Source organism: Sylvia atricapilla, chromosome 2 (assembly GCF_009819655.1).
Source record: "Sylvia atricapilla isolate bSylAtr1 chromosome 2, bSylAtr1.pri, whole genome shotgun sequence".
Classification (NCBI taxonomy): domain Eukaryota; kingdom Metazoa; phylum Chordata; class Aves; order Passeriformes; family Sylviidae; genus Sylvia; species Sylvia atricapilla.
Window position 1 is genome coordinate 51,475,118 of NC_089141.1, and position 23,241 is coordinate 51,498,358.

The window sequence follows — 23,241 nt, forward strand, 5'->3', positions numbered from 1 at the left end:
AGAAATACAGACTTTGTCTCTGCAGTTTCTGGGACCCCCCTTTGAAGTGCCTAAACATGACACAGTTTAATACCAAAGGAGCATGTTTTGCATTGCAGTTTCTTTTACCCTCCTGTTAAAAGCAAAGTGTTAGTTATGAAAACCATCATAAGACAAGCACTGTATTATCTGCCTCAAAGACGATACTACATTGTTCCCCAGTACAATAAATCCTTTACTCTGTTCCACATCTGTAACAGGGTTTTTGTAGCTGCATTTGGGTTTTTTTATGTGTTTTAGTTTTGTTGTTTTTTAAATTGGAAAAGTTTACATGACTCTTGACTACAATTTCTTTACCTTTCATAAATTTGTGTCTCCTAAGTTGTTCTTTAAATCCAAAGTGACAAATCTAACCATGGTTACACATGTAATCAAGAGAATACATCTAACCAGGGGTATGTGTTCACAGAGGTCTGTTGTTAATCAGCTGTTGAGACAATGCTGCTGTGAAGGAAATAGATTAGCAAGGTTTCAGTTAGAGTGCTTTTCTTTCTCATGGGCTAGAGATGACGATCAAAAATATGGCCACTGTATTGTCTTGAATTTTTGACCATAGAATCACCCACAGGCAGGATGTAAAACTTTCCCAATTAGGAGGAATCCTACCTCTAAACTCAGAAGAGATCTATAATCTTGACGTTTTTTACCACTAGGTATTTAATGATTTTCACATTCAGAATGCATTAACCCTGTTTGGGTGCAGAACTTGACCAAAGCACATCACTGAGTCAACCCAGCTCCTCATCCTTCTCATTTCCCAGAGGGCCTAGTCTGAAAACTCAGTTATTAAGGCTACCTGATATCAAATCATAAAATAGACTGGGTCACACATCACCACTTGTGACAGTCAGTCACAACTCATCTAAATGGGGTATCTACAGGTAGGATTGCCACTTGCAGCTTGCTAAGCAGCACAAAGGCACCTCTGTGCTTACTCCATTTTTACACAGATAAACTCTCAGCAGTCATTGTTCTTTAAACAACAAAACCAAAAAGCACAGCACCATCAAAAAGGTGATCAACACAGAAACAGACAAAACCATTACTTCCAGTCAAGTGCAGACTTGTGCAGATTGTGACTCAGAGCCCTTTCTATGATTTCCAAGCTTAAAGGTACGACTGATTGTAATTGCTTCAGTTCTTAATTATACCTGATGATTCTTGAAACTGTTGAATAACACAATAAAATTTCGGTATCTCATGCCTCAAAAGCTTACCAGCCTTTGAAGTGAAGGAGCACTGTCAAGTGTTCAAATTTATGAAGGAGCTTTGAAACAGTCCTCTTTCAGTGGAACTGGATCTACTCCATCATTTCCACTGAACTGTTATTACTGGCAGTAACACAGCTTTGCTAAAACCAGAGGAGAACCTAATGATGTTCAAAAATACAAATGTATGCAAAAATACCACATGGAAAAAGAGAAGTATCAATGCCAAATAGCTAGAAAGACCACTTCATAACAGTTTGGCTGGGGAAAGCAAACTTCTTAGGACAAGTCAAGGGAACTCAGGTCACTGCTAGTGATCATGACAGGGCTCCACAGACTGCCACATCATTAGCTAGTTTCCAATACTTTCTTGGGCAAAACCTCGAGCAGGAAGTACCTTTGAGGATTGACATGTTCTTATGAGCTAGTTCATCAACAAAGGAAGATGAGAGGTCCTCCTTTCTACCAAACTGTTTTGTTAAAGTAAGCAAACACCATGGCTGCCTTAGAGTCCCACACTGATTTTTTTTGTACTAAAATTTACCCTATTAAATATTATAGTTATCATGGAGACAGATGTCTCTTCCAAATCTACCTATCTTAGCCTAAAATAATCCTTTCTCCAGACAGCATGAATACCTCCATGAGACCTGATACATGCTCCCCAGTCTGGATTTAAGGTCAGCTTTACAAGCTTTCCAAAGACAGGCTAACCCAGTACATCTGAATGAAGCTGACTGAAGAGCATTAGCATATGCCTGCCTCTAATGACCTACAAAATTATATTCCTGAACACAGAGGTTACAGCAAACAGAAAGGGCTGTCATTTCTTCAACTCTCTCTTGGAAAAATAGACACTGATCTGCAGTTTCTCAAAGCATGGACACTCTCTTTGGGAGAGGAGACATAATGGAGGGATCCATCAGGGAAATTTGGTTTTCCACATTTAATTGCAGAGGTAAAATGATTCTGCTTCTAAACTGGAAGAGCTGTCTTCCCTGTCTAGTGTCCTCTCTATCATATTAGCTGCCATGGAATATTAAGTTCTTACCAAATAAAACCATTTACCATTGCACTCTAATGGACTGAGCACACAGAGTAGGAAGGGCAGAGTGATTATACTGGAGACTTACAAAGCTTTATGGACTCCATTAGGGGCAGAACGCAAGACTACATTTTGAGTTCCCACATTTTAAAACCTATGTTTGCATTAAATGCTCATCCCTTACCAACATGCCTAGATCCTTTTACTGCTGTAATCTCTGATGCCTCTCAGAAGCATTAACATATAACTTCGTAAAGCTTCACTGGTACCAAGAGGATTGTTCAAGAATAACATTTGATACAGAGACAGAAGCTTGCAAACAGTCATAGCCATGGACCTTGATCAAAACCACTCTGTAAATACACAGTAGATACTGAATATCTCCTTATACTTACATGGCATTGCATGATATATGCTGGGCCAGTACTGCCCACTGTCTCGCTTCAGCCAGACACGAACTGTTCTGTAGAAGAGAAAACACAACATGCATGTGAAGAAAAATTAAAAGAATAATGATGACTGAATCAAAGCAAAGTGATCATGATGAATGTACAAGATGTTCTACAAAATTAAATTATTTTGCTGAGAGGGAAAGTAAACCTGTGAACTCCTCCACCAACTTGATACATCAACTGTATCAAGCTGATGTACATTACATTAACCCCTGTAATGAGGGTGGACCACTCCTTGATTCCATGCAGTATTCAAGATCTTGGCTGAACATATCTCAACAGTATTTGGAAACTGCTACGGCTTTTAGTTCTTTGCCTTTACAAAGATTTGAACATGATATTCAACACCTCATGTGAGAATTTAGGACACCACTGGTAGCGCAGTAGAGCATTCCTGTACCAGTGCTTCCAGTCTCTGCAGAAACTTTTCCCCCACTCTCAGGATAGGCCCTGGCCCATCTGCTGCCTGTTATTTCATTGTCCTGCTTCAGGAAAACCTCTATCAAAAAGGAGGTTCTGAAATGTCATGCTGCTTACTACTAGTATTATGTCCATTTGTGCCAAAAATGACCTCTTCAGCTTCAGGACCTTTCCCCCTCTCCTCCATGCAGGCAGAGTGCTCTCAGAAGAAGCCACTGAGAACAAAGAAGTCAAACTTATCCTTCTCTGAAGAGGATGACCAACGTGACAAGCGGCCTTGCAGGTCTCCCCTGACTCATCATTTTGGAGTTATTGTCTTTGAACAGAGACACTTAGAACCACACAGTGCTCCCTACAAACATTACAGCAGTTTCCTCTCTACCAGAAGATCTTCCCAATGTATCTCAGGATTACTTTTGCTTTCTCATAATCATATTATACTGTATATATGTATATTATATGTCAGATCCCTATTACTCAATTCACGTCCTTCAGACATTTGAGACATTTGTTGCTTGTTTCCACACCAGAGGATCTGGACTGATGCACCATCTGGGTCATTAAATATTTATTATTTCAGCCCTTACTGTCATTTGCTTTGTTGGTCCAGTCTCTGAAGCCTCCTTGTAATTGAAGATCTCTCTTAACTTCAGTTCATCAGTTAATTTCACCAAAACACGTCTAATAACAGTATCAACAGCTTAAGCAGCACTAACCTCTTGCTTGTTCCTGCACAGCCCATAGTCACCACACTTACAGCCAACTGTTACCTCTCTTACTGTTCCTCTAATCCTAGTATGTAATGTTAACTAGAAAACTCTCCATATAATACTGTATTCATGCTTTATTCACTTACACTGAATGTATTAACCTTCTCTAGAAAATATAGTTATCCAAGACAGCATCATGTTAGCATAGCACAATAGATTTTGACCCATCATCTACTTCTATTTAGTCTTTTCCATCAAAATTACTCTGCTACAGCAGATGCAGAAGGAATCTAAAAAACTATTGTTTCTACAACTTGCACTTGATATTATTAGGAAAAAAAGAAACAAGCAAGAATGGCTCTTTCCAGTATATGAAACAATGGAAATACAGCTGATGTAAAAGACTGCATGATCATTTCTACTGTTACCTCATTTTATTCAAAAAGAAGATTGCAGGCCTCTTTAGTCAATTCAAGTTCAGAGCAATATAATAAGAAATACAAGAAATATAAGAAATATATCATAATAGAATATAAATTAATCTAAGGTATTACATACACAAATATAGTCTGAATTGAGATGTCATGCATAATAAAGATATTCAAGAACTAGTAATCGATCATTCAAACTTCAAACTAAAGGCTGCACCACCTTGTCTTTCTGTATTGCAAATGTCCAAAATCAAGTTTCTGCTCATCCTACCCTGCATTCAAACTCCTTTTCCAGCAAATAATTCTGAAGCCTCATATATTTGGGCACTACACAAGCTGAATCACTGTAGAAATATCTCAAGCACACACTTTAGCAGGGTATGTTGCTCTAAAAACTAACACTTCACTGGGTTAACAAGTCCCAAGGTTAGAATCCTCTCACAATTACTCAAAACATGTAATGTTCATTATAACTATCTCCTAAATCTAATGTCCTTTCTGTGTTGAACACAGCAGCAGCTCTGAAGCAAAGCCACCAAAACTTAGAAGGCACAATTCACCAGCCAATACCAACACTGACGTATCTGATGGAGAGAGGGACAGAAATCCTTTTGTCATTTCTCTCCATAGCTGACCACAGCAGTTGACCAGGAGTTTTGGGAGCACATCAACCATTCTGTTTCCCAAACAGACGAGCTCTTACAAATGTGTTTGTCCAAGTGACATAATTGTGACCAAGAATGAGTGTGCACAAAAAAGAAAGGCATGAATCACAGGGAGCTGAAATAACTGAATATTGGAACTACCCTGAGGAAATACACCTGTGAGAGACCTGTCTTTCTTGACCATCCCAATCTATGTATTCAAGTGCTATCAGTTTCAAAATCCCCAAGCCTCAACAACATTGCCTTTCCTCTCTACTCTGAGGCTCCAAATAATAAATCCAGTACAACACCTTACAAATAAATCAGCTTGCAAGGAAAGGACTGCATAGAAGAATAAAGATTTTTCAAAAGCAGCAGGAAATAAAAATGAATTTTATATGCAAAAATGGCAATAATTTGAATGCTTTGGGTTGGTTTTGTCATTGTTTATTAAACTGTACCCACTGCAGAATTACTAATCAAATTGACAATTACATCAATTTTAAGACTTTTAGATGAATGATAATGAAGCAAAATGTATTTTATAGTAAAGCTTAAAACAAAGAAAAAAACTGCTGGAGGTTGTGTTAAGAGTGAAACTACTTTTACTAACATAGGACTCTTCTATAGGTACACAGTATGCTCATTTCTTAATGTAGTCAAACATATTTCCATTCAAGGACTAAATCATGTGACTAAATGAGAACTAAACGAGAAACAAATCATTCTAAGAATAAAAATACTATGAAAAGATATCAACTAACTGTAAGGTGTGTGAAAAGGAACATAACCAGCAACTCAGTTCATACAACTCTTTAAAGAAATAAGTATCTCTCCACTAAGTGATTTGAAAGAAAAGAAAATAAAAGATCTGGTAAACAATTTATTTTATAATTAAGGGTGATTACTATGCATGTCTTTAAAGCAAACATTTAAAATTTATATTAACCATTATAATGGAATTCCAATATCTATGTATAAGCTCATGTAAAAGCATGAAAATTACTCCTTATATCAGGAAATGACAATTCAGAATTTTCTCCTCTTAAGATCACTGAAATAGATAAAACATTTTATTGAAAGAAGGAAAACTGACCTCAGTTCAGCAACTTTTTCTCAAAGAACAAACCATCCCAATTACCCAACCTGGGAGAAGCCAAATGTTCTTGGAAGAGCACATCCTTTATCAGCTGAAGTTCCACACATTTCTGTATACTTCTTTACAGAAACTACCCACTAGATGTGAAACCTAGAGCCTTTGGAGCTTCTAAAGAATGCAAAGAAAAACCCTAAGCATGAATGAAAACAAGCTTTTTCTATGGATATCCAGCACGAGGAGTAGTTGCTGCTTGCATGGTCACTGGACTTAAACAGCACCCAGCCAGGTGAGGATTCATTCTTCAGCTGCTCTAGAGTGATTCAGTCAGCATCACCATGGAAATGAGTTGTCCCTTCATTTTGTTGCCAGCGAATTGAGTTGGAAAGATTTTTAGAAGCTGTCAAATCAATGGATACTCTTTTTAGTCTTTTCATAACAGAGATGATTTATTTTTAAATGAGACAGGCTATATAGAAATAATTCTGCCATACAAAAGACAGGCTATGACTTCATATATTAAGGGGATGTGAAAATTGACTGTTTTCAAAGAAAAATTGCTTCTCTGTGTTATGATGAAGAGAATGTGCCTCAAGCCCAGGTGCCTGTGGATGTACCAGCAGGTCTCAAGCACACTGCCAGGCTGGGCAGGTGTGCAGGAGGTGGGCTTCACCTGAGCACCTACTACTCGTGGAGGTGCTCCATTTCAACAGCAGCACGTCCACCTCAGCATGGCAGCTCTGTGTGTCACCATCTATCTATAGAAACCTATTCAGTCATTGGTATCTAATTTCTGATAAAAACAACTTGTTCATACAAACCAAACTTTGTGCATCTAGGCTGCAGTGTGCCTTGTGAAAAGCTGCCCAATGCTGCCAGGTTGGAGGCAAGATTCCTCCTCTGGCCCGAGCAATCACCTCACTGCTGGAAAACTCAGTGTTACTTGGAGTGTTGGAGTTGAGTTTCTGTGAGTGGCTCATAGCAGCCTGTCTTTTCTCCTTTGTGCCTTGCATGAAATTAAGGCAAAAGACAAACACTGGTGCTGAATACAGTACAGACACACTGATGTGTCAAAGCCATGGCCCAAGATGTTTATATGTTGTGATACTGGGAAATCTGTGGTAGGGAGATCCATAACCTCAAGAAACAAGATCCCTGCAATGCTCCACTTCTCCAGAATATGCATAAAGCCACCAGTTCTAATTTCACAGTTTGAGTGAGGAAATCTTATATATCTGTTTCCCATAACAGATCCTTCCTCTCCTGCTCATTTTTCTTTTTTTTCTTTGTCACTCCTGTATATTTAAAAATTTCTCTTTACTGAGATGTACTTCTGTAACATTATTACCTTCATGCCTCAGACATACATCAGAGTATAACACAACAGAGGTAACCCTCAACACTTAGAACTTATTACGTTATTTCATAGGTATTCTTCAGCTTCAGGAAATTGTTTTAAATGGCATTTTAATGTATTCCTTATTGTTTGTACCTTGGACCATACACTGCAGGATTATTTTATCTTTTGTCTTGGTGACTGACCAAAACCAGTAAGCATCAAATGAAATGTGAAATTATAGTAAGCTTTTATTTTATTATTTTAGAGTTTTATTCTTATTTGTAGTGAGGACACAAAGATACAGAAACTTTTATCTGTCACTTTCTAAAGTCATAAGGCTTATTCAGAGACCTTTTGCACATTATAGCTCCTTGGGAAAGGGAGATTTGTCAACAGTGCAAATGACATGGTTAAAAGTAAACATTTCCCACTGTCTGCTGTTCTAACTACAGAATTAACACAGTTTCAGAACAATTTTGGAAAAGGAAAACGAATACACTAAACTATTCTGGAAAGCCCTTTAAAATATTTCTCCAGCTATTCATTGACAGAAGAAACAAAAAGATATTAGGATAATATTATATAAGCATTGGTGCAATCTGTGAGGTTTCAGGCATACCTAATGCAGTATTAGCACATATTCTTACCATCAATACACTGAAGACTTCTTTAGCATTGAAAAGAAACTCCATCTATTTCTAAACATCCAATAACAGACAATTGAGAAGTATTCAAAAGATGTGTTTCTTTACAAGCTAAATATCTGCATTTGTGACAGCAAAAGCTCTACCTGATGTCATTAAACAAATGTGACAACAGTAGCCTTTGAAGTCCAAGTACATCACTGATGGTTTTATTGCCTTTAGCAGCGACACACTGTCATTTGAAGTAGGATAAGGAAAATTATTTAACAACTGCATTAAACAGAATTATACAATGCTATAAATTTCCCAATGTCTCCAGAGACTTTTGCAGGCAAGAGATGGGAAGAGATTCTGACTTCCACTGCTTAGTGACATGGAACCCTACTGTGAATAAAGGATCTTTCAGGCTTAGTGGCAGCTCATGAACCACTGCCAGTGTACTGGAACCAGTGATGAGGAGTTTCATCTCTCCAATAAATTTTGAAAGCAAGTATATGAAAGCAAAAATCAAAACCAGAACTAGTTTCTGAGCCAGGGAAAACAAACAGAAATGTAATAGCAAAGGCAAAGCCTCGGGCAACAAGAAGACTTTATCTAACAGTCCTTATCCTATGCCTTCCTGAATGGAAAGCAAAAGAAAATTAAGACAAAACCCCAGTATTCCTACCCCACCCCCACCAAACCAAACACCAAATGCCCAGAGAGATGCATGACTGTCTCTCACTCAGACTCACTCATACTAATTCCCCCAAAGCCTATCACACAACTGTGATGGAGGGTTCTGCATATACCCTGAAATACTGGGGCACATTCCAGATGCTACCTTGTTTTCCCCAGTTTTGATGAACAAATGTGTGATTTAAGCTGAACTAGTCGAAGATTAACTCATTGCACTTTTTCTGAGACCATGTACAGCTATACAGACACAGTGTAAGAAGGATATAAAGCTATTTAGAGAGCATGCAATGCAGGGCCATTAGGATAGTGAAGGGTCTCGAGGGGAAGCGATATGAGGAGTGGCTGAGGTCACTTGGCCTGTTCAGCCTGGAGGAGACTGAGTGGGAACCCCATAGCAGTCTACAGCTTCCTGGTGAGGGGAAGTGGAAGGGCAGGTACTGATCTCTTCTCTCAGGTGGCCAGCCATACAACCTGAGGGAATGACATGAAGCTGAGTGAGGGGAAGCTTAGGTTGGATATTGGGAAGATTTTTTACTGGAACAGGCTCCTCAGGTCAAGCACTATGCCCTCCGAAGTTCAAAAAGCATTTGGACAAAGCTCTCGGGCATGTTGTGTGATTCTTGGAGTGTCCTGTGCAGGTCTAGAGGTTGGACTTGATGATCTTTGTGTGTCCTTTCCAAGCCAGGATACCCGACGATTATATGATCACTGTAGATTTGGTCTAGGATCTTTTATATTACAAAAGGGCAGGTTCAATTTCTGATATAAAGTGCAAGAGCTACAAGTTCAGGAAAGGGGGAAAATGTGTGGGGAAAAGATTAGAGTTCTGAAGGACAGACTTTATTTCAGAGCTATTTTAGAGAGGGTCTCTCTTAGCAGTGACAACATAAAGGCATTCCAGAAGATATTATATCCTCATTGTAACCTTGGTCTATAACTCATCATTGGGCTTCATATAAAATGAAAGTATTTTTAATAATGATAGCACTCCCTACTCTGTATCTCTCAAGCCCTGCAACAAAGCCACAGGAGCAGTAAGATCTGACTTCAAGAGGAACCTGGGCCAGCTCCCAACAGCCAGCACCTTTGACATCCTGCTGCTGTATCCAAGACGACACTGCCATTGTCACCAATCCAGAAACCCTCAGGCTCAGAAGCACCAGAGAAAGCTGCCATTGTCACCAATCCAGAAACCCAACAGTGCTCAGAAGCACCAGAGAAACAGGATCACAGAAAGGGAGGTAAACCAAGTCAGGACTTCACACAGTCCTGGATGTGAACAGCACAGGTAGAACACCAAAACCTGCATGGAGACAGCTGGATCTCATAGTAGTAGCTCAGGGACCTGTTGTGAGGAAGGAAAGAGTCTCATGAGCACTTGAACATTCAAGTGCACTGTGAATCCCACCCAGTGATATAAAGAAAACTTTGCACAAACCAGAGTGCCAAGTAAGCAGGCAGATGGACTGAAAGGCAGGATTTTTTTTTCACACAAAGCATACTAAGCAGTCAAACCATGCTTAATAAGATGTTTCCTCATTTAATTCATGCTGCTGTAACTAAATGCAGATACACATTGCATAACAGGGAAAATGTCAAAATTTTGGTAGGTTATACGCAGCTAGCGGATTGCATGGGTTTGTCACAGTGTTATACTCATCAGCGATACTTAAACCTCAGAGAAAGTGACACCATTTTATTTAACACAGTTTTTGTTTACATAGAAAGCTTTTTGGGTATTTTGTGGGAAGTGACCAAGAAACAAAGATTCATATGAGACAACAGCAGGAGAAATGAATTTTTATGATTCAAAAAAAGAAAGATAGTGACATGACAGCTTTACTACTCATCTGTGAAATAGTTTCCATTTTTCAGTTTTCTGGACAATGAGCAATGCAGGTCAGTGATTTTTCCAGTTACCTGAGTATACATGCCTGGGAGCAGCACAAGCTCTGCTCTTCAGATGTGGGAGAAAAACCAGATTCTGACCAATTTCCACTTCAGAAACTTTGGTCAAATAGAGACACAAAAAATGAACCGTAAGTCACAACCACAGAAAAATACTCTGTTATGTTGAGGTTACTAGAACAAATAACCATCTTGGCCTCAGGTAGCCAAGATGCCTCAGGTCTTTAGCAGCTCCACAAAATCAGTTTTCATCATGTGTCATAAGAAGCAGTGTAGTGACTATACCACATTCCAGCTGTAAAGAAGCTAACTTTTTCTGCAAATGCAGGTAAATGCAGGGCTGGAGTCTCCAGTGAGCATCAACTTACAGCTTTGGAAAGAATTAAACAACAAGCATTACATGACAATGGGACTTTTTCAAGCAAAGTTTCAAAATTACCTCCCTTATTCAAAACTGTGCACCAGTCTTCATTACAGACCTTTAGGGTAGCATAATGATCTTCATCGCCCTCTTACCCACAGACCTCCACCCACACCCCACCAAATGATTTCCCTTCCAGAACAGACGGAATCAGTAGATGCCTCTACTGATCAATTCCTGGTTGCATTCAGGAAGCATAAACACACAACCTTTTGAAGGTAATTGCATTGGATGATTTAATTATTGCAATCCAATTACTTTCACCTCCTTCTCACATTCAAATGTTTCACTAATGGAAGTTATTAGAAAGATCCTCATTAGATTAAAATACAGACCTGCTATGCAATAAGCGACTCAGTAGAATCATGCTAAAAATACCCAGTAGATCCAGAATTTGCAAGAAAGAAACTCTCCTACATGCCTCTAAATTGCCCATGCAGCAAAGGTGAAGAGAACTAGAACCACCAGGTCCCAGTCCTGCTTCCAGCAGCCTGGTTGGAACATCTGTCCAGCAAAACACAACACTTTTTTTTTTTCCAAAACTCCTACTGGCTATCAACTTAGTGATAATTTTTAAGTTATTTATGCTTCACTCTGCATAAGAATGAATGCATTATTCAACTGAAAAAAAAGTGGATCTGTAAAGTGAAAGCTGAATACACTCATTTTCAACACACATACCACCAGTCTGGCATTTTCTAATAAATTACAGTCACATGAAGATTAATGTACAGGAAAAGATTGCTATTTGATCCCAAATACTAAATTAAATCATACCCTTAGGTGTCTACTTATTTTTCATATAAATGTTTGGTTAACTATGCAGTGTACCATCCAGTAAATTATGCCTTTACTGCAGAGGAAGGAAGCCACATTGCCACATGTATAAGATGATGCCCTCTCTCAGCATTTTAATTTCTAGATCTACTTAGGTTCATTCATTCACTGCAAGAGAGTAAATTAAATCATTAACTACTTCACTGCTTCTTGCAAGATAACTGATTATTAAACAGAGTATAACCACTCACTGAAGATATTTCAGAATCCTGGTGTAAGGAAAATAGGCTCCCAGATGCAGACAGAAGACCATGCACAAGCTCTGAAAGTGTTATTTTGACTTGACAGTGTATTTACCACATTCAGAAAGCACTCAACATTTAATTCATGTAGCAAAACAGTAAGGGAAATCCTGTGTTTCCTGGATTTTGAGAAAAGCATCATATCCCAATGCAAATAAACCCTTTTTGAAGCAAGCAGCTATTAAGTGTCAACATCCACAGATTTCCCATAAAGTCATTCACTCTCAGTGTGCACACTTTTTTCTGTTACTATATGAACTAGCACTTTAATTGTTTCTCTGATCTTGTTCTTTGTGGAAAAAAACACAAACCCAAACCAAAACAACTGTGCTGGGTTTTGCTGCAGAGTGTCAATTTTCTTCACAGTAGCTGGCATGGGATTGTGATTTGATTTGTGCTGAAAACAGTGCTGATAATATTGAGATTTTTTTTTAATGCTGAGCAGGGCTTATACTGAGCCAAGGCCTATTTGGCCCCTCATCCCACCACATCATCGAGTGGGCTGGGAGTCAACAAGAAGATGGGAGGGGACACAGCTGGGACAGCTGATCCCCAACAAAGGGATCATTCCATATTATATGGTCTCGTGCTCAGCATATAAAGCTGGGGAAGAAAGAAGGAAGTGGGGGATGTTTGGGGTGATAACATTTTGTCCTTCCAGGTAATGTGTACATATGATGGAGCTCTACCTTCCTGGAGACAGCTGAATACGTCCCTGCTGATGGAAAGTAGTGACTGAATTCCTTGCTTATCTTTTTTGTGTGCCTATCTTTTGCTTTGCCTATTAAACTGTCTTTATCCCTAGCCATGAGTTTTCTCACTTTTACTCTCTCAATTCTCTCCTCCATCCCACCATGGGGGGACTGAGTGAGCAGCTGTCTGGTGCCTGGTTGCTTCCTGAAGCTGAAACATGAGAAAAACCCAAACCAAAACCCGACCCCCATACTCGTACTGTATGGGTAAATTCCTTAGCCAATGAATAGGACAATCAGCTTGTAACATGCAGCTGAAGACCCTGAAAGGTTATTGAAACACACTCTACAAGCAGAGATAGGCTTTTGGTTTTTAAATACTGCTGAACAATTACAGCACTGTTTTTTTCAAAGACAACAAACATCTACTTGGAATGTATTTGTGTGCTCTGTGCCACACCATGGTGCCTCTGCAAATGCTCTCCTTGAGGCATCAAGGACTTTCTGCAGATGAATCACATTTCCAGTTCCTCCAGCTGAACCTGAACAATGATTCATGGGTGATAAGATGTTCCTTCAGCTTTTCTGCTCATTGCCATTTTCCTCTCCGGGCAGCCTGACTCAGAGATAATTTCACTGTCCTCACACAAACAGAACTCCTACAGGTTTTGCTCCTCTTGAGGAGATAAGAAGGCACTCTGCTGCTCTGACCCAGCAGGACAACTTTGGCTAGGGAGTCTCAGAAGGAAACCCGTAAGGTCAACAGAATTAGCACCAGCAAGAAGGGATGAAGAAAGCAGGGCAAAGCTATGCTGAAACTTGTCCTGAAAGGTTTCTACAGTAGCTGCAAAGGATCTGTAGCCCTGAAGTGCTTTACCAAGGGCTCTCAGACTTCTTATCATGCATTACTGCAGTGTGTTGTAAGGTGCCAGCAAAGCCCAGCAAACCCCAAACTTCTGACTCTCTAATTTAGACGTGATCTGGCATTTCAGGGGCTTTAAAGACAGTCAGTTTGTCATCTCTGTGTCCCGTGGGGGTTGCATGGGGAGACAGAAATCAACAGAGTTGAACGCAAACCATCTTCAAACCTGTACTATGAGACTGAATGTTCCATTGTAAACTTTATGTTTTATTATTTAAAAAAACCTCTCTCAAACATGCAGGGCCTCTTTACATCCAGCTACTTCTTTCATATGGCCTAGTTTCAGCTTTTCCTTTCTTCAGCATCCAACTTCATGTTGTAGTAATTTTATTCTGTCATGTTTAAAATAGTAACTTTCAATTTTTAAACAGCAAATTTCAATGAACATCCTCTTGCTCTCCTCCTACAAGATGAGAAGTTCTGTTGTCTCTGACTTCTCCACTGTTTAGTTGCTGTATATACTTGTATAATTTCTTACATGCCTCCTCTTTAAGGTAATCAATCTTTCCAGTCTCTTGGAAAAGCTGGTCTTGTGTTCTGTTCCCCTTACCTGCTTTTGAACCCTTCTAATGAGACAATATCCTGTCTGAACTGTCATCTTCTGTACTAAATGCAGCAATCCAGACACAGACAAACCTGGTAGATTATAAGAGCATTATCATTCTTTTCTTCGTGCATCTTCCTCCCATATATACCCTAGCAGTGTTTATTTGCAGCAGTTGTACATGGTTTTTATTCATGCTAGCAAGACTTAGAAACTTACGATGGATGAAAGAGAAAAAATATATTTATCAGTATTAGATTCTCTATGCAATACACTGCTATCCAGCAGGAAGCTCTCCTGCACTTCACATCTTTCCAGACCTAATCAGCTTATCTGCTAATTTGGGTTAGACAACTAGTTCAGACTATTACAGAAGGGAACAGAGGATTCACCAGCCACAGCTCTCAGTGGCAATCCCAGAACCACATGTTTCTGGCAAGAGAGGTGGAAAGAAAATTATAAAGGGGAGCAATAGGCAGAGACTGTCGAATACCAAGAAAAACCTTGCCTCTTTGCATCAAACTTTCTCTTTGTGAAAACAGGACAGGAAAGCCATGTCTATTGCAGCAGCATAGGGAAGACACAACACCATCTCTCCTCAGGTACAAAAATTACATTCTTTAAATATGTGAAATGGTGCAACATATTGCAGTGCAGTCTTGTAAAGATGCCTGGTGGAACCTGTGTCCTGATAGGAGACCACTGCTTACATGACTGACCAAACCAATAAAGCTTGTAGCAACTTCAGTTTAATTACCTGGTCACTGTCTCACAAGTAACTTCCTCTTTGCTACAAGGGACAGATTCTGGTTCATGGCAAAAGCATCAAATATTATAAAAACCTCTTTGCTGGCACCTTATTACAACCTTTCTTTACTGGCATTTTTCTTTAGAGGGTTACAAGAAGAATCCTTTGCAATTCCTGTCCAGATGCTCTCTACTTGCATCCTCCAGATTTTTACTGCTGCCATTCATAGGGGAAATATCACTATTATCTTGGAAGAAATAGGTTTGAAGTTGTAGAGATAAAGTCATCTCTAAAGATCTGCTTCTCTGCTTGGCAGCCTCTCACTTTTAAATCTTATTTCAAGCTAATACAAAACATAACGTCCTCAGGTTCAAAAGTGGTAAGTACTTACTAGGTCATGCTACTGGACATGGTAATTAAAATAAAGGTGTCAGTATTTATATATTTACAGGAATCAGGAATTCAAGACAGAATAATTTCAAAGCAAGGATTTTCAAAGTCATTGCTGATTTAAATAGTGAGTAACTCAACGTGATCCCTGGAAAAACCTGACCAATTTTCTCCATCCTGAATAAAGATGAAATTCCTTACCAGAGAGCTAAAACCCATCTAATTCCAATTCCGACCCCCCTTCCATGGGCAGGGACACTTTCCACTAGATCAGGCTGCTCAAGGTCCTATCCGACCTAGTCTAGAACACTTTCAGGGATGGGGTATTTGCATCTATGGATGTTGCCTTCCTGCAGAAGGCTACTAGTTAGCACAGGCCCATGGGCAGTGCAAAGAAAAGTGTCTGAAGTTATGACTTGGCCTATTCAAGCGCCATTGGAAGCATGGAATGACAGCAGACTGAAGTAGACCAGATCTATTGCTGACCTTGGCAGAGGACACCGGATTTTAGATGGTAATACAAGGTAGAAGACAGCTAGAGACAACCCACTGGGCTAGTAAATCCTTGTGCTATTAGGTAAAGCATAAAATCAGCTCACAGCATCTGCTGGGGAAAACAATGAGCTGAGATGGGGTAAAGGCAGTAAATAAGAGAAGGGTCCTTTTTGATGCCGTGGCCTTGCAGGCTGAGCACTGTCTGAAAAACTAAATCATGTTTGTAAATCTGGCTTGATTTTTTTGCAGGTGAGACAAGATTGCTTCTTACACAGGGGGCAGGGAGGGGAGGAACAGCTTTCCTTACAGAAAGTTAAATCACTATGCAAGGAGACAACATGTCCAGTTACCTCAAGCCACAAGATACACGTCCCACAGACTAAAACCCACTCTGTTGGTTCAAAATCCATGCGTGTTCTGCTGTGTCAAGCAGTTCCTCCTGGAATCTGAGACATGCTGAAAACACCCAGGTGGAATGACCTGACAGTCCAGAAAGTCTCTTCCACATGTCATATCTAACAGAAGTAAATTGTGTCTTCTTATCAGGCAGACACGGTGAGCTTTGGAGGGATGTATGCAATTTGTGAGTAGTTACCAAGAAATGTAAATTATTAACAATCTGCAGCAGGTTAAGCAGTTTATTTAATTGAGAGATGTCCCAACTACTGAGCATTAGAGGGAGGCAGTGCACATGGAGGCCAGTATTTAGACTCAATTTTTATTCCAGCTGGAGGGGAGGAGGAGGGAGAAAATATCAGACAGAGCTGTTCTGTGGACAGTATCTGGCCCCTAAAACAGATCAGATGGACAGTTTGCTCTAAATACCGCCAATAGACAGGAACAGCAAGTTTACAAGAAAGACTGAGAGCAGTTACGACCTCAAACACTGCAGTGAACAAATGGGTTGCTTTGGAAGTACACACATATCCATCATCTACACTGCACAGTGGAAATAACTACAAGCTAACAAAGGCTGTTAGAAATGTACAACTATATCATTCCACAAATGCCCCTTTCGCCCCGGCACTGCACCTTTATAATACTTGCTTCATACCTGTAAGCCTGAAAGATCAAGGTTCATCTTTGCTTTTCCTACTCACTTTGTCTTTTTTTCAGAGCACCTAATGGTTTTGTTTGACCAATTTTTGAAAAGAAAATATTTCTGTAGAAGGAAACAAAGGTTCATGGTATGGCAGCCACATGCTAATTAATGAATGCTTGAGGATCTATGTCCTACCTTTCCCAGTGGTCAACCATCAACTCTATTTAGAACAGAGGAACCAAAGAAGATAGTCCAGTAGCCGACTTCCAAGCCACGCACTTAAAAGCTTAGGGACATTTTTCTGTACTCCCATCAGCTCTCACACACTGTCTCTTCCTCTGGCACCCTTCATTTTTACACACATTTCAACCACTCTATTTCTCTCCCCAGAGTTTTGCCTCCAGCATCTGGTTCAACAAGAGCTGACAGCGATTTACAAGTCCTGCTAGACTTAGCCTTTTAAAATTACTCATGCTATTGGCAAGAACTTAAGCTTCAGATGTGTATGTGTTTGTGGGAAAGGTGCAGACACTCCCTCTGTATCCCTGTTTTTCTGTTTTCCGGAACACCCGTACCCCAGCAGGTACAAGGCTACCAAGGTCACCTCTCCCTGGCAGGAGCAAGCCTTCAGCATTTGCAGCCCCACAAGCAACTGCAGAGGTAGCCTACACTCCTGCCCGAGCAGCTGATGGTGCCTCCCTCACCAAGTCGGCTTTGAAGCAGCAAGGCAAAGGCAAATATTGCCATTCCCCCCCCCTCCACCCCACCCACTGCAAATGAAAGAAACTCTTCCCATTTGATTTCCATTTCTCTACTGCTTGTAGCATCCCATCCCACTCCCTCATGCCTGGGAGGCACCACACATCCATCGTCTCTCAATTACTCATAACAATTCAATGCATGTTAATAATATTTTAACAGGTTTAAAAAAACCCCCAGTAATAAACCAGGAATTACTATGGACTGCTGCTGGACCACAGAAGCATAGAGGAGGTACTTCAGGTTCTCAGAAGGCAACACCTGGTAGATTGAACCAGCTAAACACACCAAATGTCTTTTCACACCACCAATGCACAAGGTGGTTTTTAACCAATTTCTGGTGTCAGTGATTTTCCTGATCCAAGCTGCCACATTTCACTTTCATACCAGCTGACTTGGATATTGATATTAAACAGCATTAGCAAGGATGTGCAGCTGCTCCAAGTTCATGCAGGAAGGAGACAGCCTACCTATTTTGAATTTCAAATTGATAAGAGGAGGATCACTGAGAGAATTAATAAGCAGGAAAGTGAGGAAATGAGAAAGTGAGTTGAGAGGAGTTAGAACATGAATGGGAAGAAAAGCAGTAGGAAACAGGATGTAAATATAAAGTCCAAACTATACAAAGCCTGCAGTAAGGATGGCAGCAAACATCTGGTTCAGTAACACTCAGACAAGGAAACTGAAAGAGCATGGTGTTTTGGTAATAACAGGTTTATCCAAAGGGAGGTAACAGGCTGAAGACAAATCCTTCAAACCCCAAGACTCTCCCACCACCCCAGTTACTGGGGTATCAGGGCAGCTTTGTGCATGTCAATTGTCTCTCACCAGAAGAAAGGGGAGAAGTCCAGCTCCACACTGCACTTACGAAGCAGCCTGGAAACATATAGGGCAATGAAAACCTTACGGCTGCACTCAACAGCTACCCTCCAAATTTGTAAATTGCTAAGTATTTCTCACGTTAAGGCTTTTCCCCAAAGCGCAGCTGCACTTACCTTGATACTTCACAAATACAAAAGTTCTTGCTCTGTTACTTTGGACACTAAATCCTTTAAGCTCTTTTTACTTTTAACAGACAGGAATTGTTTTTTGCATTTAAGACAAACAAAAGTTCATTATCTATGGCAGGGAAATAAGCATAGAGAAAAAGAAAACAACAGTTTGAAAATGGAAGTTATGACCATTGCAGGCTATTTGAATTCAATGTCAAGTGGTTTTTTTCCTCAACTGCATACTGCAAAATGTGTGCATATTTTAAGGAAGAAAAAAATCTTCCTCTGCAGTGTTCATGGGAAGTTTCAAGTTTCTAAGAGTCCCTGGATCTTGAATTCCTACTCTCCTTTCTTCCCCAACTTGAGTCAAGTTATTATTGGGTCTCAAGAATGAAATATTTTTCTGTTCAAAGCAGCTTAGCTTTTGAATAAACAAACACACAAAATCAAACTTAGTTCTGTTTAGGAAATATTTACAAAAATTACTATTAATGGAAGATAAAAACCATCTGTTTGAGATGCTTCTAAATCAGTCCTGGACATATAGAGAAAGCAGCGCCACAATCCAATTCCACAAGAGAGCTTAAGGCAATGAGACCAAACACTAACAGGTATAAGGTAAGAGCACAGGTGTGGAAGTTCTGCTTCCACTATAGAGGTAGGTAGTGAAAAATGGGATTCTCATGAAACACCACAGTGCAAGCCAATCCACACTATACAAGCTTATTAAAGATGTAGTGGTTACATTTTTTCACAGCATCAAGACTGGATATGCACTGACGGAACAAGAAGCAAACTCGGCAAGGCAGGATAGATAATCACACAATTGATCCCATTCTCTCTCTCTACAAGGAAGCCTTCCCATTTCACTTTTCAGCTTTAGCAGATAATTTTTCCTAATTTTTTCAGATAATATGTTGCCAAATAGTGACACTATCAGTGTCACTGATTTGATTTCAGAGAAGATTATCAATTTAGTTTCACAGGAAGGAGAGAACTAAGTTAGATATCTTGTCCTGCTTATTTTTGTTACTTCTACATACTTGATAGCTATATGTAATTTAATTTTATTTTATTTCACTCAAAATATGCTTCTCTCTCTTAGTGTATGGTTAAAATTGTTGTTTCTACAAGATTATATGCAATGGAGGCCAATAGAATTTCTATTTGTGTCCAAAGTAAGACAGTGTAATGTTGTGGTACAATAAAAGCAGCATTTTTTTGTAGAAAAGTACTATAAAGATCATTGTACAACTCTTTTGTCCCAGGTATTCCAGGCATACATAATTTAAAGGACATTTTGTTGCTTTCTTAATCTTCTGATGCCTTCAAAAACTAATCATAATCTTATAACAACTCAGGCTGGGCTAAAATACTCTGACACCATTTCCTCTGTATCAGAGGACTGGTACCAGAGAATTTCAGATCAACAATCTTGAGAACAGTAATATTGAAAACTCAACAAGAAAGTTTTCACAGAAAACACAAAAGGCTTCTACAAGACATTCCACACAAGAAAAAAAAATCTAGAATATATAAATTCCTTCAAAATTCCAGTGGAGAAAAAAAATATACCATGGAAGACAAGGCAAATCCAACAATCCTTACCACTGGAAAGCCTGGCTCCAAGATACAGAACCAAGCAACTTGGGCCAAACTCAGGAAGAGGAGGAGAACACAACTGCCACAGGGCAGCACCATGCCAGAGTGTCAGAGCAATGTTGCCACATCCAACACATATTTTCTGACTCTGCTGCTGCCCCATTCCAGATACTGTGGCAGTGATGACTAAGGGAGACCTATCATCTTTGTGCAGCTCGACATGCACTCACTCCTCCAGTAATCCAAGTATCACCTGTCCTTTTGAAACACCCAGCTAATCCCACTCAAGGTCAGCAGCAAAACTCTCAAGTGACACTGGGGCAGGATGAAACTGGCCACGACAATTTTGGTGTTTGTTTGCATATTGAAGCAAAAGGAAATCACTATTTCTTCCTAATAGGAGACACATCACTGTCCCCAAAATGGTGGGTAAAAGAGAAGAAAATAGAGAAGGACTGAAATACTGTGTGAATCATGCACCAGATACTGAAATGGAAACAGCTTGCACAAAAACTGTAAGATTATGGGAGAAACTCTCCACAAGACTTTGCCCCAACAACACCTTTAACTTCTCTTACATTATCAGCATCAGGTAAACTGGACAAGCAGAAAGATGATCACAAGCATCTCTAGCACTATTGAAAATGTGCTTTGAAGACTAATTTAACTATTGTGCCTGAAGTTTCTCTGCTTTTCTTAGGTAGAGGAGCTCACAAGCTATTGAGGCAACCTATTTCCTCTTTATAGTTTCTTTGTGGCATCACGAGTTTTACCAGCAAATGGAAGTTTCTTCTTTTCTGTCCTCCTTGAAATTTTAATACAATCTACAAAACCTATTAGAGTTTTCTATAATCATTTGGCAGCAATACCAAATGTATGGGCAGAAAACTGCTTGGGGTAAGGTCTGTGAACAGCATACATCCATCTTATTTCAAGTACTTTAAGAATTGAAAGGAGCACAAATGTCATTTTTATGATTGAAGGTCTTTTCAAAGACATAATGCTTAGGTAAAACTTCACAGGAGAGGGTCTCTCTTCCTTAATCTTCCTCAAGCTGTGCTCTAGATTTTAGATGTCCCTGATGAAAAATTCTCTCTTCAGCACCTAACATCCAACTGTCTGTGTTTCAGATGCAGATGATTGGTGACTTGTATTTCAAAACTGGTCATTATTACAGTTTAGCACTGTTCTGTGACTTCAAAAATACAGGACCAAAGCTTCCACATGGCCTGAAACAGTGAAGGGACTAACACACTTATTTGAACAAACGTTGGTACTTTTATTGGCAGGCACAGTGCAGCTGCAATGACACCAAGCCCACTGGAAGGATGATATAAGCAGAGAAGGAGCTGGCATATAAGGAAACTTTCATACCTCATCTCCCAGACCTACAGGACATGTAATGCTCTGCTCCAACAGGCCAAAGATACATCCCCACGTGTCAGAAACAAAGGCTTATGGAGAAAACATATTTTGACAGCTATTGAGGAATGTCAGAAGATGCATTCACATTGGTTACAGGTCCAACGCCTGGGCCTCCCATGGTGCAGGAAGTGAGCAGACATCTGACTGGAAAACTTGGCCACCGTAAATGCAACTTCAGTGCTCCAGCTGGGTTGCAGCCCTGGCTGCAGCCCTGCGGGTCACTGGCCAAAGGCACACACAGGAATTTGGCAAGGACATGCACTTCTTCTCAGCCCAGGGGCCCTGGGAGATCCATCCTCCTCTGGACGTCTGGTTGAAGTTATCTTAACAATCTCAAACTACTTTGGTCTCAAATTCAGGTTTTTTAAACTTACTATTACAGATGTTCAACCACCAGAAATGTTTACAGGCATGACAGTTTCAAGGGCTGTGTCTTGTTCAAACCAGTGGCTTATTTCGTTTGGGTTTGTTTTTTTTTTTTAATCACAGAACCAATTTCCTGTAGGCAATCCTCCCACCAGGAGGAACAGCCACATGGCCTGGGTGCTCTGGAGACGTGAAACACAGCTACGTTAGTAAGTGACACAGGCCTGGGACCAGCCTCCGGCAGTGAGGTCACCTGGCAGGGAAACCAGCAGCTGCATCCAAGCTATGTACTGGGAACGGTCCCTGGTACAAGCTGACTTCCAAACCCTGTGTGGGCACCGTTTGATGCTGTGCAAATCAGCTCATGGCAAGAAGAGTGCCTGATACCGACACCACAGCCAGCCAGAGCCCTGTGCTTGAAATATACTCTTGCACTATTTAATTTATTAGAAATACAGTCACTATAGCTACAGGCCATGGGTTCAGCTGCCCATTTCTCCCAGTGTGTTCATGGGAAAGGAAACAGTATTGATCCCTTTATAACATCAACCATCTTGTGCAATACTGGACTTGTCTAAAAAGAACAGGAAAGTGAGAACAAGGGGTTTGCTGCTTACCCTTACAAGATCTCTTCCTTCTTATTACATTGTACACCACAATAATGTCTCAAGGTAGTCCATATTTTCCCACTTTCCCTCCTTCATTTTTATTAGTCTGAGGTCAGTATAACAGCATTGGTCAAAAACTGCATAAATACAATTTTTTGGCTTGAAGTTATCATACACAGCAATAAAGGGAAATGAAACTCAAAACAAAAAGATGATCACTGCCAGGATAATGCTTCAGAATATCACAACAACCAGCTTGCAAATTAGGAGCTTGCCTTCAAACACAGGCAGTACCATTTATTTCTGGAAAAGTACCATTGAGTCTGAGGTGTCAATACATGCACACACACCACTTTTTGAAACCGCTGTTTGCACTTTTTAATCCACATGCTAAACATGAACACAGATCACTAAGCAATTAGCCATGTCACTTGCTTTTCCTATCTCCAGAATTTGTGTCAGTGGTTGTTTATCTACTTCTCCTGTATCATTTTGTATACAAAACACTTGCCTACACATTTAATATAAATTTTGTGCTTAAC

The 23,241-nt window shown here is 40.0% G+C and overlaps 1 protein-coding gene across 1 annotated transcript in view; it reads right to left on the minus strand.

The window, feature by feature from the left end:
- The window catches only part of WDFY2 (WD repeat and FYVE domain containing 2), a 61,250-nt gene that overhangs the window by 27,035 nt on the left and 10,974 nt on the right, over nt 1-23,241 (minus strand). Inside the window, exon 2 of the mRNA XM_066313236.1 lies at nt 2,688-2,755. Within this exon, the coding sequence (XP_066169333.1) occupies nt 2,688-2,755 (68 nt within the window). The remainder of the gene's footprint in view (nt 1-2,687; nt 2,756-23,241) is intronic.